Below are 18,134 nucleotides of genomic sequence, written 5' to 3' on the forward strand. Positions count from 1 at the left end.
CTCCACTTTGCCTGTAGATCCTCTCAGGCTTGTTCATGCTACTTCTCAACTGATTCTTCAACTACCTGTGGTGGTGAGAGACCCTGCGCTTCTTGGAGTAGGGCTGTGGCAAGTCTGCGGCTGCCTTTAATCAGGGGTCTGGACAGCCAGGAGCATTTTGCTCCACGAGTCATGCTTCCTCCCTGGCCCCTGCAGAGACGGTGGGATTTTCTGGAGCTGTCATCCTCTATCCCAGCCTTCTCTATATAGGGTGTGACCTACATACTCTGCATTATGTGGGTGAACTTGCTGAAAGGATATGATTAAGACGACCTGAAACTGATAGTGTTCTATGCCTTTTAGAGATTTTTCAGATACCCCCAGAGCAAAACAAACTAGTATCATTCTGGGGTGCCACAAAGAGACAGCTCCATGCCCCATTAGTCATGCTACAGACCCTGCTCCTCATTACTTCCCTTCCCAGGAGACACAAGAGGCTCATAAATGTAACAAAGGAACACAAACCCAGTCAGCCTTCCCTCCTAAATGCCACTTAATTACTTCTATTGGATACAAAGCGCTGCATCTGGGCCAGGCTGTTGACCCTGAGGGTTAGTCTACCCCATTTTTCACCCTGCTTCTTGTCCCTCAGCTAATCCTACCCTTCTACCAAGAAGGACCCTCAGGGGAGCTGCTGTGCCCCATCAGCTGCCCCCAAGGACACTGCAGGCATCTAAGTGGTCTGAGCGTGTGCAAGCATTTTTTGAGCGTTTTCTGCTGTTGGGCTCCCTCCTTAGCTATGACCCACCTACTATGCAGGCTCATCTGATGAGGCTGCCAGAGTCCCGGCTCCCTTAGCCCCCCAGGGGTTCCCTGAGAGCATAATCCTAGCTGGGGTTGGGGGGGGGTTACATTCAGGAATGAAGTACCCAGAGGCCTGCTTCCCTGGTATAAGTGACAGTGCATGGGTTTGCAGACAGATAGACCAAAAGACACTTGTCACTGAGGGACCTTGTGCCAGACCTGGAGTGACTCTCCAGGCCTCAGTTTCCTCTTCTGCCTCATCAGGTTACTGTGAGAATTAATACAGTAACAGACTTAAAAGCTTTTAACCTAGGGCCTAAAATGTCACAAGGTAATGAGGACATTGGGCCTGCCCCAGGCTGGTGATGGAGAGTGAGTGTAAGTGTAGAGGCGCACGCACGCTCAGCATGACAACCCTGCACAAAGGACAGCGAGGACAGGGCATCTGGCTAACTGCCTATTTCTCAGCCTGGGTGTGAGGCACACAGGGTCGTGAGCTCACCTCTCCCTTGGGAGTAGTGACTGCAGTGCGGCGGGGGTCGATGTCCTCATTGATGCTGGACAGGAAGTTCTGGGAGATGCGGAGGGCGTCCTGCAGCAGTGGGTAGTCTGGATGGTCCACAGGTGTGTGCTTCAGCAGGTCCTGGGAAGGAGAGGGAGTTGGGGGGAATGGCTCTGGGGCTCAGTGATATTAGGGAAATGACTCAATACCACCAAAGGATTCACACTCTAATCTAGCCATGGCGGAGAAGTCTGGACTAAAGGGTCAGAGGGGCTGGAGAGATGGCTCAGGGCCAAAGCGCTTGCCTGCAAAGCCTAACAACCCAAGTTAGATTCCCCAGTACCCACATAAAAGCCAGTTGCTATGCTACAGAGAGAGGCAGCCCTTTAATCTGCTTCTCTGTCCTGTGTGCCTGGGGCTGGGTATGGATTGAGACTCTTAAGTGGCCTGAAGCAACCCCATTGTATCAATTGTTGACTGTAGTGCCAAAACATAAGTAATAAAGCTTGACTTTAGTTGTACAGTGGTACATGGAGTTTGTCTGCAGCAGCTGGAGGCCCTGGTGCACCCATTCTCTCTATCTCTCCTCCCCCTGCTTGCAAATAAATGAATAATAAAATAAAAAGATCAGGGTCAGAGCAGCTGTGGTGAAGGTAGAGTTCCTTTGATTTGTGCTGCGGTTGCAATTCTTTCCCCTCAGGGATGGCCAGGTGGAGTCTTCTCACCAAGCAGATGGGAGAAACATCGCTCTACCCACTGGACAGCTGCTCTCTGGACGCTGGGGGCCACACAGCTGAGGACGGGAAAGCAGCAAGTGCCTACCTCCTAGGGAGCATTTGGCCAAATATCAAGCTTAGTAACCAAACTATATTTAGGCCTGGCCCTGTTGGTAGGGTTACCACAGGCCAGGCAGGTGCACCTGGGGCCCAAGGACCCTCGACCCAGCTCCCCAAATGGAGTCTCAGTGAGTCCAGTGCCTTCACTCACATCGCTAACTTGTCCCTGGCCATTCCAGGAGCCTGACACTCACATGCAGGACCAAGGTGCTCCGAGTGACTCTGTCAATGGGCTTGTAGAGCAGAGCTGCAGGGAAAGCAGACAGGATGGTGAAGTACAAACGGCAGCTCGGGATTTCTAAGAGCAGCCTGACTCCTAACGTGACTTGCCCATCCACATCAGCGCCCACTTGCAGGAAGCCAAAACAGACCTCCGGCTCTCACTCCTGACACAGGCCAAGCAACAGGAATGGGGCAGACACATTGTCCCACCTCCCAATCACACAGCTATACCCAGGGAAGCCCCACACTAGTTCTCCCACCCCTCAGGATGGGGAAAGATACCTGCTGCTTTTCCTGGAAGGGCCCCTCCCTGAAGCCCAGCATTTTCATGCTCTGTTACTCCAAGGCCTGGCATAGCCAGCTGGGAACAACACACTGACTTCATTCTGACCCACATATCTGGCCTCATCGCTATGAAGAAAGCCCCTTCTTCGTCCCAGACAAAACAGGGCAGGCTGAGGGGCTAGAAGGCAGGCTGGATCTCCACCCAAACTCTCCACTCTCAAACTGCTGGCAGCCTGAGGGGGGAAGGCTCCCTGAAGGAATCTGGACAGGGCCTTACTATAGGAACCCCAGGGGCTGGAAAAATGCAACCTCAGCCATGCCCCATGTACCACACCCCTTCGTGACCCAGACACCAAATGAGGATTCAGCAGAGACAGGTGGAGGCAGCAGCTGACTGCCCAACACTTCAGACATCCTTCTGCGAGCAGCTGGGGCCCACCCCTCCCTACTTGGTGGCTTAGCACTGGTTCTGCGTCTGGAACCCCAAGTCTCTGGGTCATGACCTTTGGCTTCCTGGCATAGGTATTGTAAGAGACGCGATGGTGGTCTGGGAAGAAGGACAGGATCCTGGCACCACCCCTCATGCCTAGCCAGTCCCCTAAAACTCTAGATAAAGATAATAGGGCACTGCTAAGCAGACACTTCAGGGAGTAGCCTGCCACTCTGATGAGGTGGCTCTATCTGTGCCTTTGCTTGGCTGCCCATTAGGCTCATGGGGAGTGGGGACAGAAACAGTTATTACAAGAGGCAGATTCCACTTCCTACTCCATCAAGTAAACCCAATCTTTGCAGGGTGAGAAAGGCTGTCTGCTAATATTGCGGGAAAGAAGTGGCTGAGAACCACTGCGTGGTGCTAACACAATGCCTACGACTTCTTTGTAGTCTCTTCTTTTTGTGTGTATGGTTTTTTGAGGTGGGGCCTCACTCTAGCCCAGGCTGACCTGGAATTCACTGTCTTCTCAGGCTCACCCCGAACTCACAGCGATCCTACCTCTGCCTCCCGAGTACTAGGATTAAAGGCGTGTACCACCATGCCCAGCTGCACTTCTTATCCAGCCGTTTCTAGCAACCCTTTCCGTCTCCATGGGCTATGGGAGAGCTGGAATGGTCAGGTCTAGGTCTGGGGTATGCTGGGACAGGGAGGATAATGGTTAAGGTTTTGGCTGTGAGACTGTGTAAGGCACCGCACCCACCTGTGGCTCAAGCATCCTAAGAAGGAAAGTGACACCAGAACTCCTGAGACCTAGTGGGAAGCACAAGGTCAACAGACAGGCGCTGGGTGGGCCTAGAGCCCCACCCCTCAGGAAAGCTGACACTGCACGGTCAGCGCCTGCAGCCCTCTCCCAGGAGGAAGAGGTTTCTGACTAAGCTTAGAAGTCTACACAAATGGAGGGTCAGGGTTCCAGGGTGTGTGGGGGGGAATATTAATATGCCTGTAGTCACCTCCAGAGTCCACCTGACAGGGCTGTGGAGTGAGTCTTGCAGTCTTAGCTTCAGTCTCAGCCAAGGGGATAAGGTTAGTAAGAGGAAAGGACAGAGAAAGGCTTTAGGCCATAGTTGGACGTGGGAGAAACCAGAGGAAGAAGGGCACTCCCACTGTCTGTGTCTACCCCAACCCGTGCATGCCTCCCCTCGCAGGAGCTGCTGGCCCTTCCCTATTCCTGGCTCCTGCGGGCCAGCCTGCTGCTCAGCCCTGCATCACACTCTTTCCCTGCTCCTGCCTGACCTGCCTGGGACGGACACCAGCAGACAAGCTGCCCTACTCGTCTTTCCCTCTCTTCCCTGATCAGCACCTCTGCAATCACTAGTCAGGCCGCCACCACAAGCAAACCGTTCTCTCTCCAGGTTGCACGGAACTTACTCTGTGCCCAGTGGTCGTGAGTTGACCACCTGACACGCACTGTTTCCTGTGACTAAAAAAGGAAGCACTTTTCACCAGCCCCATTTTACAGATGAGAAAACCAAGGCTTTACACAGTCACAGAGCCAGGAATGGGAGCAAGTTACCCATGTTCCTAATGTTGAGCCATCTTCTTACTCCAGAGAGGGCAGCCCCTGTGGAAGCTTCGGGAACCACAGGAGGGTTCTGGAAAGAATCACCAGGGGTGGGTAAGCTGGCCTCTACCATCCTTCTCCATCATGCCTCACTCCCCACTTAGAAGCTGACTTCAAAGATCACAAAGGTTACCAAGAAATCCATGAACTCCAGGAGGTCCAAAGACTCAGCTTCCTTTTGGGGAGGGAAGAGGAAACTAGGAGGTGACCCTTTTTCCTTGTTAGGGAGCAAGTGTAGACACCTGACCAACTCGTAATCCAGATCAAAAAGAACAGGGCAACTTCAAGTTCGGCTGTCCTCTTAACCCCAGAGGCTGCTTCCATCATGAACAGTGGGCACAGAACAGCCTGGGAATATGAGGGAAACAGGGTCCTGCACAGCTCTCAGGCACAGAGGCATCTGGGAAGGAGCCACGAGCCTCACCTGCCATCTCTCCTCCAACAAACTGTCAGCGCCCCCCAGCCCTCAGTTCATCCTGTAACAAGGAGCTCCAGGTTACCACGGAGATAGCAAGCAGAATGACTGAGAAGGGTGCAGACAAAACGTCTGCTGCGACGGAAGAGGAAGGTCCTCAAAGCTACCACCTGCCACTTACATGGGCCCAAAGCAGCTGGCCTGGAGGTAATACCTGTCCCCCAACTCTGCCAAAGGCAGCTTAGGTCACCCCTAAAGCATATTTTTCCCAGCAGAGCAGGGGCTACCAGCTTCTGGACACCTCTGTGCCTGGGTCTGCTTCATCCTCCTAGAAGCAGGGGCCAGGCTGACGGCACACACCTGTCCCGGTACTGCCTGCCCTAGGTGAGGTAGCCGCAGAGGGTGCTCTAGGGCCCTTCCATCAAAGGGTGAGCGGATGACCTTTGCAAAGCAGCGGCCTGCCACACCCCCTCCCATCAGTGACCTTATGTGCTGAGTGCAGAGACCTGCACACTGGTCTCCAGAGACCTGGAACAATGTTCCAGGGAGCAGCCAGTTCCTCCCTGATTGTCCAGTCGTCCCGAGAAAAGGCAGCATGCGCGTGAATCACACAATACCCTGGCTGCTCAGTCTCCTCTCCTCTCCTCTTTGAAACAAAGAAACTCACAACTTCTCCTTCCAGTCCACGCTGGCACCCTCTTGCTTTGAGATGCCATCATCCAGACCCCTTTCCCCTCTCTGCCTGGTCCCAGCTGCTCCCTCACGGGACCTCAGAATCACCCCACCAGCAAGTCACTTTTGCTAGGCTCTCCAGGAAGTTGCTCAAAGCACCTTTTACACATGCCAAGGCACCAGCTCCCCACAGAGCCTCAGGAGGACCTGGACCTTTCTAGCCTGGCCCCTCCATTTCAAAACCATCCTGCCCTGACAGCCACTCCCCAAGACTTTAACTCCAGGCTGGCACAAGGAAAATGCACACAGGTCCAGTCATTTGCCCAGTCTCCCTTCCCCACAGCCCCCAAATCCAGCTGACTACATTGAAGCCCTCTCCAGCCAGCCCATATGTGGCTTAAGACACATCCCACCTCCCACAGCCGGGGAGCCTGGGTTACCATAGGTGCAGTTACAGCAGAAGCGCACAATGAGGAGGATTTCCATGGCAGCCTCCGTCCCTGCAGCAGGGGCGTGCGGCCATCACTCTGGGCTCCCGGCTTTATCCAGCAGCCTGGCCACTCGGCCACCTTGCTGACTGCTGACTGCTGCCGCTGCACAGCCTCCAGAATCAAGCAGCCGCTTCCTTCCTTCCGAGTGCTCCTCCAACAAGGGGGTGGGCAGGAGCGTGGGGAGAGGCGGGAGGAGGAAGGGGGGTAGGGAGGGAGGGAGGAAGGGAGGAGGGACTGGGCGCCTGCTGGCATCCTAAGGAGGAGCACGTTTGTAACTGGCCCACTGCCTGGGGAGGAGAGGCTGGATTCCTCGTGCGCGTACACACACACACACACACACACACACACACACACACACACGCATGCTCTCTCTGTCTCTCTCTCTCTCTCATTCACACACGCAAGCAGGGAGGACACTGTGTTCACATGCCAGTAGTTCACAAAACCAGACAAAGGAAGGTGACTGTATTCCAGCCCATTCCCAAAGTACCTTCCATGGTGACTGATGTGTGGCTGTCCTTGGAGTCCTTGGGCCCTTTCACTTTGAGTTCCTGCCAGAGGGAGGAGAAAAATCACTACCTGGTCAGCTTCCCCCTCCCTGCTGAGCATGGCAGGAAGAGAGGCTCTGAAACCCAAGAGCACATGCATACAAGGAGACAAAGTGGACACAGGCCACCTCTGCTTTGCCACCTAGATTCCCTGGGGTCTTCTAAGGGCAGTGGTTGGATATGGGCAAGGAGGAGACTCTGGGGCTGGAAAGATGGCTCAGTGGTTAAGGCACTTGCCTACAAAGCCTAAGGACCCAGTACCCAAGTAAGCCAGATGCATAAGGTGGTGCATACATCTGGAATTCGTTTGCAGTGGCTGGAGGCCCTGGCGAGCCCATTCTTTCTCTGTTTCTCTCTCTCATATATATATATAAAACACTTTAAATTTTTTTTTGTTTCATTTTTATTTATTTGAGAGTGACAGAGAGAGAAAGAGAGAGAATGGGCACGCCAGGGCCTCCAGCCACTGCCAATGAACTCCAGACGCGTGCGCCCCCTTGTGCATCTGGCTAACATGGGTCCTGGGGAATCGAGCCTCAAACCAGAGTCCTTAGGCTTCACAGGCAAGCGCTTAACTGCTAAGCCATCTCTCCAGCCCAAAATACATATTTTTTTAAAGGGGGACTCTGGGAACCAGAGTTAGGACTGGTTGGTAAAAAGTGCTACGGCAACAACAACTCCTACAACCTGTCCCTTCATGTCCCTCATCTATAGGGATGAGCACAGTCACCCCCTGCATGAATGCACAAGAGCAGGGACTCTGCTCCCCACTAACCACTACAAAAGCCCACAGAAGACAGGGATGGAGTCAAGAAGCAACAGGGGTATCAGCTGGCCCTTGAAGACATGAATACCCTTGAACCAAGGCAAAGGGGTCTGCACACCTGCAGAGGTGGAAGCAGAGAGGAGGCAAGTGTGGGGCTGCGACACTGAATCCACAGGGCAGTCCAAACTACATGCTCCTCACACAGGATTTTCCCAGCTTCTAACCCTGCTGGCCACTCCCTACCACCTCTTCTGCAGCCCATGCCAAAGGGACCCAGGAGTAAGTACTAGAAAGAGACTCCAGGAGCAGCTCATCAAATCTGAAACTCTTCTATCTCTTTAGAGGGAGAGATGCCCCAGCCTTTGCCAATCATGACACTACAGCTTGCAACTGGAGCTGAAATGCAATCCCCACTTGGCAGAGGGAATGCAAAGCCTGGGAGAAGTGTGTCCTGAGAGGCAGGGGACAAGGTGAGGCCAAGGTCAGGTACTCAGGTGACATAAACTTAAGATACTGCCTGCTCTGCCTTGAAGGGAGGCAATGCCCGTACCATAGGAACTCATTTCCCACTTGTCTCCAGCTGTTTCTAGACAGAAAAACCCCCAGGGAATGGGTGTGTGTGTGTGTGTGTGTGTGTGTGTGTGTGTGTGTGTGTGTGTCCATCCATCCGGGTGTGGGGTGGGCAGGCTAAACTCAGGTTCTCCAATGTGAGTCAGACTCACTGGAGCCTGGATTCCCGCCCTGCTTTCGGGAGTCTTGCTCCACACCCCCCAGTGCAGCCTGGAGGTATGAAATCACTGCTGCAGCAGAGAAGGGCCTAATTGCAGTAATTAAGTGGCAGCGGCAGCAGGAAGCAACAGCACCATCAGCATCCAGTGAGTCAGGATGAGCAGCCACCTGGCAGAGGGCCACGGGCCTGACTGTCCTCTGCGACCAGCAGACGATGAGGGGGGCTTCTGCCCATGCACAGAGGACAGGCAGGCAGCCAGAGTAAGAGGGGACGCCACAGTCTCAGGACTCTCTGGACTATGTGAGCCTCTGGGTTACCCAGGCAGCCATAACAAAGCCATGGTGAACACCGGTCAGGGAGTTCAGTTTGTTCCCAGGGAGGACTGGAAGCTGTGAGAGGAAGCATTCCTTCTTCCCCCTCATGACCCCATGAAGAGAGACTTCCCTACTCTTTGCTCCATCCTCCTTGGCACAAGGTGGCTCATCTGGGCTTGGGAGAAGCAATTGCGCTGAGGGACGAAGTTGGTGACTTCTTACTCCTGCTAGGAACTATACATTTACTTCCAGAGGTCATGTATTAGCAAGCCCCAAAGCTGCACGCACACGCACATCCACATCCACATGGACCCAGCCTGCCTTTGCTAAGAATCACACTGACATTTTCATCTCTGTCTAACTGCTGTGTGGCTTTCAAGTTTCATCCCAAAGCTGGGTATGACCTGGGACCCTAGCAGTTTCTGGAGCCCCTCCTGTGGGTTCCCTATTTTGCCAGTGTCAGTGCTAAGGTAAGCAAAGAACAAAGGGGGCCTTTATAGTAGGACATCCAAGACTGCAGAAACCACCACTACCCGCACATCCCCCCTCCCCACTGAAACAGATTCTCTGGCCTTGAGCTTGGACCTGGGTCCTTTCTGCAAGGCCAGTGGCTTAGGAGTATCATGGGATTCTTTCTGGATAAAGAATAAGCTGAGCTATGTTCCTAAAAGATCCCAGAGCATCTGCCCCTCTCTGCCACTTCCCGGACAGAAGTACCAATGGCAAGCAAGGCACAGCCTATAATCCCAGCATCCAGGAGGCACAGGCAGGAGGATCACTCCAAGTCTGCGGGCAGCCTAGGCTATACGGAGTTACGGTGCTGCCAAGGCTACACAGCAAGATTGTTTCAGAACAACCACAAAAGCCAATGGCAGACAATGCCACATCTCTGCCCAGCAGAGGAGCACGAGGGAAAGGCTGAGTGGTAGTACCAGAGATGGGCATGTTCCTGGGCAGTTTAGAGCTTCTCACCTTAAGTGGTCCTTGTTAATCTTCTATAAGGCTGTAGTCTTAAAACTTTGCAAGGATCCACAAAAAGTTGGTCTAAAGTTCTTCCCTGATCACAAAAGTTACCCAGAAGTTTGTCAGAATATAGACTCTGATTCACCCGCTGCGTGCACACATACACCCCGCCTATTTAATCCTATTTAATCAGAAGCTCCAGGGAAGAACTGAGCGCTATGGTGCACACCTGTAATCCCAGCACTCACGAGGCTGGACAGGAGGATTGCAGTGAGTTTGCAGACAGACATCCCGGGCGATCTCAAAAGAAAAACAAAAACAAAAAACAATCCCCTGGGAAGAAACCTGAACATCTGCACTTTAGAGCGCACTGTGCCTCTTTCTTATTGAGCAAGTTTGAGAAAAGCTAGACAAGTCTAAACAGCTCATTCCACAGGCAAGGGAACAAAGTCCAAAAGAAAGGAAGTGATTTGCTCAAGGTCACTATAGCAGACAGAAATGCTGTTTTTTGGGGGGGGGTGGGGGCTCCTTTCTCTAATCTGAAACAGAATTAAAAAAATAAAACTAATCGATATTCCTTTTTTTTCCCCCGATATTCTTATTAAAAGAGGAAAAATGTCAGGCTAAGTGTTATCCACAGGGGAGGAAAGGCACAGACCTGAAGGCTCTGAGCTGTTCCCAGAGCCCAGAGTGATGGGTGACTGTGCTGCCTACCTCTGAGATCTTCTGGAACTGGTTGTTGGACTGGCTGCACTTCTCCGCTGTCTCCAGAGCGACTTTATAGTTATCCACAAATGCTTTGTACACGCCGAGCTGGCTGGCCTGCAGGGAGGAGACAGATGATGGTGGGGAAGGGATGAGGAGAGCATTAATGAATGGATGAAAGCTTAACCTGAACTCCTGGAGCTCCCTTAGCACTCAGAACCTCTAACTCAGCTCCAAAGGGCTTGCTGGAAATGAGGAGAAAGGCAGGGATGAACATATTACACTATCCTTTTGAACTTGATAGTTTCCATGGAAACTGGCTCAGCCAATAAGGTTAACAAGGGGGTACCAGCAGGAGAAAAGGAGGGCAGGGTCTTTTTTGGCATGCTAGAAATTCAACTTATCAGACTTGGTTTTATTTAGCATCACTAAGCTCTCCCAGGGTTTGAAGCTTCTTAAGGCCTTATAACTCTTTCATATCTTGGAATTAGGAGAAATGGGGGTATACAAAGGAGTATGGTGGGCTTGCTCAAGCCCCCTCCCCATGATGAATGTGGGACATAGCATTTCTAGAGTGCCTTAGGTCCATTCCTCACCTCCTCAGTCTCCAAGAACCCAGAGCCCCTGCCTCACTTCACACCTGCATGCCACTTAGAACCTCAAACAGCTGGCCCAACTTATGACCACAAGAGCCTCACTATCTGGGGGGGGGGGGGGAAGATCCATTACCCCTTTCTTCTGAAGTGGAGACAGAGGCTCACTAATTCAATTCCTCAAAGATTTATGGCGAGCCTTTTCTGGCTGTGTATACCTGTTTACCCCTAAGCTGACTATTCATACAGCCTTAGCCTACAGCTTAGCAAATCTGCTTCTAATATCAACCACCACATCATTCTGTCCAACACAATGGCCATGAGCCACATGTGGTTAATGCAAATTGACATATGCTGTAGTGTAAATCCCCATTGGAGTTCAAACACCCAACATATATGAGGATTAAATTACCCCATGACCCGGGCTGGAGAGATGGCTTAGCGGTTAAGCGCTTGCCTGTGAAGCCTAAGGACCCCGGTTCGAGGCTCGGTTCCCCAGGTCCCACGTTAGCCAGATGCACAAGGGGGCGCACGCGTCTGGAGTTCGTTTGCAGAGGCTGGAAGCCCTGGCGCGCCCATTCTCTCTCTCTCTCCCTCTATCTGTCTTTCTCTCTGTGTCTGTCGCTCTCAAATAAATAAATAAATAAAAATTAAAAAAAAAAAATTACCCCATGACCCAACCCCCATTAAAAATATTTTATTTATTTGAGAGAGGGAATAATGGGGTGCATCAGGGCCTCTAGCCATTGCAAACAAACTCCAGATGCATGCACCACCTTGTCCATCTGGCTTATATGGGTACTGGGGCATTGAACCTGGGTCCTCAAGACTTTGCAGGCAAGCACCTTAACCACTGAGCCATCTCTCCAGCCCAGTCCAGTCCAGACCCCTTTTTAAGATAGGGTGTCATGTAGCTTCAAGCTGGCCTCTTAAGTTGTTATGTAGCTGAGAATGACCTTGAACTCCTGATCCTTCTGCCTCCACCTCCTGATTACTGAAATTACAGTTATACACTACTAAGCCCAGGCTTCAATATACCTATAAAATTAATGTGCTGTTTTTCATTCTTTTTCCTGTAATAGGTGCACTTAAAAAAAAATTGGTTTATTTATTTGAGAGAGACAGACAGAGAGAGAAAGAGGCAGAGAGAGAGAGAGAGAGAGAGGGGGGGGAGAGGAGGGAGAGAGAGAGGGAGGGAGGGAGGGAGGGAGGGAGGGAGGGAGGGGAGAGGAGAATGGGTGCACCAGGGCCTCCAACCACTGCAAACGAACTCCAGATGCATGCACCCCCTTGTGCATCTGGCTAACGTGGGTCCTGGGGAATCGAGCCTCAAACCAGGGTCCTTAGGCTTCACAGGCAAGCACTTAACTGCTAAGCCATCTCTCCAGCCCTCATTTTTTTCTTTTTCTTTCCTTCCTTTTTAAATTTTTTCTTCCTTTCTTTATCTTCCCTTCTTCTTTCCCTCCTTCTTCTCTGTTCTTTCTTGGTTTCTGAGTCTCACTATGTTACCCAGAACTCCTGTGCTCAAGTGATCCTCCTGCCTCAGCCTCCCAAATAGCTAGAATTACAGGCACGTACCATTACACCTAGGTTTGTTTATTTTGGTGCTGGGGACCAAACTCAAGATCAGGTATGGGAAACAAACACTTTATCACTGAGCTCTTACTTTTTGTTGTCTTTAAAAAATTTATTTGCAGGAGGCAAGGGACAGAATATATTCACACCTGGGCCTCTACCCACTACAAATGAATTCCAGATGCATGCACCACTTTACGCATCTGGCTCTATGTGTGGGTACTGGAGAATCAAACCCAGGTTGTTAGGCTTTGCAGGCAAGCACCTTAACTGCTGAGCCATCTCTCCAGCCCTGTTTTTTTGTTTTGTTTTGAAAGTAGGGTTTCACTTTAGCCCAGGCTGGTCTGTAGCACATTCTGTGGCCCAAGCTGGCCTTGAACTCACAATGATCCTTTCCCATTTCTGCCTCTCCAGTGCTATGATTAAAGGCATGTACACTACATCCATCTCCAGCCATATTTTCCTCCCTCCTTCACTTCTGTTTGTCTGTGTGTGGGGGGTGGGGGGGTGGCACAGTACAAAGTGGAGGTCAAAGGACAACTTTCAGGTGTTAATCCTTGCCTTCACCTCATTTGAGACAGGGTCTTTTGATGTCCACTTCTCCATTCACCAGGATAACTACTTGGGAGATTCAGAAAAGTTCTCCTGACCCTACCTTTCACCTTACCATAGGAATGCTGCAATCACAGAAGGCAACTGCAGCTCATGGCTTTTTTACATGGGGCTGAGGATCCAAACTCAGGGACTCATGCTTCTGTAGCAAGTGCTTTGCCCACCAACTCCTGTCCCCAACATGCTATTTTTACTTTAAAAAATGTGGCTGCTGCCAGTCTTAGGGGCTAATGCCTGTAATCCTAGCTCCTGGGATGCTGAGGCAGGAGGATCAGTAGTAGCTCAAGAACAGCCTTAGCTATCTAAGATCCTGACCAAAAAAAAAAAAAAAAAGCAAACAAAAAAACTTAAAATATATATATACGGCTATTAAGACTGGAGAGGTAGCTTAGTGTATGTGAAGCCCTGGGCTCAATCCCTAGTACCTCCAAAACAATAAAAAGTACTTACTCGGGCTGGAGAGATTGCTTAGTGGTTAAGGCACTTGCCTGCAAAGCCTAAGGACCTTGGCTCGATTCCCTAGCACCCACGTAAAACCAGATGTACAAAGTGGCTCATATCTAGAGGTCAGTTGCAGTGGCTAGACACCCTGGTGTGCCCATTCTCTCCTTCCACCTCTGCTTTCAACTAATATATAAAATAAAATAAAAATTTAAAAGTTCTTACTATCATGTCTAAAATTATACGTGTGTGGCTCACACCCATTTCCACTGGATCAGGCTGCTCTTAGAAAGCACACATACGAATGTGCCCAAGGAGATGTAAGCAAGGACACTCACTGTCTCCCTCTTCTTCCTCACAGTGGGAAGGCTGAAAACAAATGTTCATGACACAGTACCTGACACCCAGCACTTTAGATGAATGAGCAACACTAACAGGGATCCAGGATGCGGTGGATGAAGTACAAAATGCGATAAGCACATATGCACATGTGCATTTTAAAAGTACATGCAAAATCTAGAAAAAGCCATGCTGCACGCAGTTCAACGGGAAAGAGAGAAATCACCAGTGAAGATACTCAACAGTGGACACTGCAAGCCTTAGATTTGGCCAAATGAACCAACAGGTGAATAGGGGCACATCTGTCATGGTGGAAACCAACTGCCCTCTAATTTGAATGGAGGCCCACTCCATGGGAGGGAATACATCCCTGATACTGAAAACCTACAACAGGGGTAGTCATGAGCCCTAGGGGTGTAATGTCTGCTGCTGTCCAGCTAAATGTATATTCTATACTCACCCAACTGCCCAGTAAGCACTTCTCTTAATATTCACACTCATGTATTAATGCTACTTTCACTTTTGCTTAGAGGACCTTCTCTTTTCAGATGGCAGTAACCATGGGATGACTCAGAAGGCACCATGGTGCTGAGAAGAAGTGACAGAGGAGTGCTCAGCACTGAAATGTCTCAATCACACCTTCCATGGCTCAGGGTCCATTGTGGAAGAGGTGGCGGAAAGAATGCAAGAGCCAAAGAAAGAGTAGGGCTCCTTACAACATGTTCCTTCAGACACAAAATGGCCTGGATATCCATGACTAGTGCCTGCTACTACCTACACAAGACCATCATAACAGGAGGGAAAGATGATGACATCAAAATAAAAGAGAGACTGATTGAGAGGGGAGGGGATATGAGAGTGGAATTTCAAAAGGGAAAGTGGGGGGAGGGAGGGAATTACCATGGGGAAGATGTCAAAAAAAAAAAAAAAAGTACATGCAAGCTGGGTGTGGTGGCGCACGCCTTTAATCCCAGCACTCGGAGGTAGGAGGATTGCCATGAGTTCAAGGCCACCCTGAGACTACAGAGTGAATTCCAGGTCAGCCTGGGCTAGAGTGAGACCCTACCTCAAAAATAAATAAATATATAAAAGTACATGCAACATCATAAAAAGATACAGGTAAGTAGTAAAAATACACAGTACAGCTAGGTGTAGTGGTACATGTCTTTAATCCTAGCACTCGGGAGGCAGAGGTAGGGAGTATCACTGTGAGTTCGAAGCAAGCTTGAGAGAATTCCAGTTCAGCCTGGGCTACAGTGGGATTCTACCTTGAAAAATAATAATAATAAATACATAATACAAACTGCAGTGTACAAAGCTACACACCAAATTTGTACCACAGCAGCCTCATAGGAGGGGGAAAGGAGGTGCACACTTCACCTCCATCTGTAATATTATAAGCAAGAAACAGGAGAGAGACAGAGAATGGCTGCGCCAGGACCTCCAGCCACTGCAAAAGAACTCCAGATGCATGTGCCACTTTGTGCATCTGGTTTTACGTAGGTACTGGGGAATCAAGCCTGGGTCATTAGGCTTTGCAGGCAAGCCCTTAACCCCGAGCCATCTTTTCAGCCCCAATTTTTAAAAATTATTTTCCCCCCTTTCTGAGGTAGGGTCTCACCAGAACTACTCACTATGTTGTCTCAGACTGGCCTTGAACTCACAGTGATCCTCCTACCTCAGCCACCTGAGTGCTAGGATTAAAGGTGTGCACCACTACACCTGGCCAATTTTTGTTTTTGAGACAGGGTCTCATATAGCTCAGGCTGGCCTCTATCTAACTTGCTATGTAGCTAAGGATGACATCGAACTCCTGATCCTTTCTGCTTCTACCTAGTGTTGGGACTATAGGCAGACGCCATTACACTTGGCTCTTCTTTTTACTTACTATTGGGAAAGAGGGTCTCATTAAGTTACCTAGGCTGGCCACAGACCTGCAATTCCCTTTTCTTTTGAGAGATGAGAGAGAGAGAGAGAGAAAGAGCAAGAGAGAATAAGAATATGAATGGGCACATTAGGGCCTCCAGACACTGCAAATGAACTCCAGATGCATGTGCCAGCTTATGCATCTGGCTTTATGAGAGCACTGGGGAATCGAACCAGGGTCCAGGCAAGGGCCTTAACTACTGAACCATCTCTATAGTCCAAACTTGCAATTTTCTTGCCTCAGACTTCTGAGTAGCTGGGATTATAAGCCTGCCCCACCAGGCCAAGCTAATAATTTACTATTATTATTATTATTATATATGTTTATTTGTGAAAGAGAAAGAATGAGACAGGGAGAAAGAGGGAGGGGAGCATGCAAGAGACATCATGAGTGCTGCTGGGCCTCCCGCCACTGCAAACAAACTCCAGATAAATGTGCTACTTTGTGCAGCTGGTTTTATGTGGGTTCCGGGGAGCTGAACCCAGGTCAGTAGGCTTGAGGCTTTGCTAGTAAGTGGTGAACTAAGCTATCTCCCCCCTCCGGCCCCTATTATTACTATTTTTTAAAATTTATTTTTATTTATTTATTTGACAGAGAAAGAGGGGGAGGAAGGGAGGGAGGGAAGAAGTGAGGGAGGGACGGACAGAGAGAGAGAGAGAGAATGGTTGCGCCAGGGCTTCCAGCCACTGCAAATGAACTCCAGATGTGTGTGCTCCCTTGTGCATCTGGATAATGTGGGTCCTGGGAATAGAACCTAGGTCTTTTGGCTTTGCAGGCAAACGCCTTAACTGCTAAGCGCCGATTATTTTTTATTAGAAAGTTTTGTGAGGGGCTGGAGTATGACTCAATGATATAACAGTAGCACTGGGTCTGATTCACCCACAAAGTTCTGAAGAAAGAAAATCGGGGGGGGGGGATGGAAGGGGCGAAGAGAATAAAAAAGAAAGGAAAGGTTGAAAAGAGAAAAGAAAAATGTGTTGGCGGATTTATCTTCTACACTCACATCCATTAACTCTGAGAGATGCATACAGTTATCTGCTATGTTCTTCTTAAGATTTTTTGGCTTAAAGTTTTTCCCAGGACTGGAGAGATGGCTTAATGGCTAAGCACTTGCCTGTGCAGCCTAAGGACCCGGTTGAGGCTCGATTCCCCAGTACCCATGTTAGCCAGATGCACAAGATGGCACATGCATCTGGAGTTCGTTTGCAGAGGCTGGAGGCCCTGGCGTACCCATTCTCTCTCTCTCTCTCTCTCTCTCTCTCTCTGCCTCTTTCTCCCTCTCTGTCTGTCGCTCTCAAATAAACAAATAAAGTTTTCCCCAGTGAAACAGCAAGGGGGCACAGCTGCTGCCTGGCTTCCTGGGAGATTTCTACTCCCAACCAGCTTCGGCTTCCCCTAAGCTCCACTCCAGAGCACACTGCTGCCTGAAGAATCACTGTTGCTTCTCCAGGATCCAGAGGCGGGGCATGAGAGTGAGGTGCACTATGAGCAGGGTCTGGAGCCTCCCAAGGCAAAGACAGAGCCCTTCACGGAAGCTGGGGCAGCCTGTGAACAAGGAACCAGAGAGAAGAGTAGCCACTGGGATTGTAGGGGAGCCAATTAAGGCTCCAGCAGTGTAGTCTGAGCCCTGAGCAGCCAGACGTGGAGTGTACTTTTCCAGGGGAGTCCTGGCCAGCTGCTTCCTAAGCCAGCATATAAATCACAGAATCTTCCACGAGTGGGCTCCCCATGCCCTCCATTCCCATGAGGATGCAGCCCAGATGCTTACGTTGCTGTGATGCAGTTCTCTCCTGAGCCAGGACAGAAGCCACCTGTGTTACAGGTGCCATGGAACATGCCAGGCACTGCCACTGCCACAGTGACCTGATGCAGAAGGGTGTAAGGCCTATGGGGCCTGCCAAGGTCATTAACTGGGAAGCGGAGGTTGCTTGGAAACAGAAGCTTGGCACTGGAGTGATCTCATAAAACAAACAGCAGAGATGCTAATTCCCCTCTCTTGGTAATGGATAATCAAATACCAGGAGACTTCAGCTGAAAATAAACTGCCTCCAGATGCCTGAAGTCTTAAGAGGTAGACATCAGCTCATAGCGCTGAGAATGAGGCGAAGACTTGAACAGGGGACCCTAAAAGTCTTAGGGTCTGAATAACAAAGACTGGGAAAGCTCATGCCTGTAACCCTAGCACTTGGCTGGGCAAGAAGATCGCTATGAGTTAAAGACCAGCCTGGGCTACAGAGACTCTGCCTAAAACAAAACAAAACAAAACAAAACATCCTAAACCAACAAAAAGATCATCTGGAGAGCCTACTCACCCTCCCATGCCAGTTTACCCTCTTCTGCACACCCAAGGGCTGAAGAGAG

At 50.3% G+C, this 18,134-nt stretch overlaps 1 protein-coding gene across 5 annotated transcripts in view; it reads right to left on the minus strand.

The window, feature by feature from the left end:
• Window positions 1-18,134, minus strand: part of Abr (ABR activator of RhoGEF and GTPase) — a 242,673-nt gene that overhangs the window by 64,681 nt on the left and 159,858 nt on the right. For 4 of the 5 annotated variants that reach the window (XM_045158035.1, XM_045158033.1, XM_045158032.1 and 1 more), the window contains 4 exons: window positions 10,296-10,403; window positions 6,751-6,811; window positions 2,316-2,368; window positions 1,286-1,426 (listed from right to left, as the gene is read on the minus strand). In XM_045158035.1, coding sequence (XP_045013970.1) covers window positions 1,286-1,426; window positions 2,316-2,368; window positions 6,751-6,811; window positions 10,296-10,403 — 363 coding nt within the window. Of the gene's footprint in view, window positions 1-1,285; window positions 1,427-2,315; window positions 2,369-6,209; window positions 6,402-6,750; window positions 6,812-10,295; window positions 10,404-18,134 lie in introns of those variants that run through there. The other variant, XM_004667871.3, reaches the window with a different exon arrangement.

Source organism: Jaculus jaculus, chromosome 9 (assembly GCF_020740685.1).
Source record: "Jaculus jaculus isolate mJacJac1 chromosome 9, mJacJac1.mat.Y.cur, whole genome shotgun sequence".
NCBI classification, from domain to species: Eukaryota; Metazoa; Chordata; class Mammalia; order Rodentia; family Dipodidae; genus Jaculus; species Jaculus jaculus.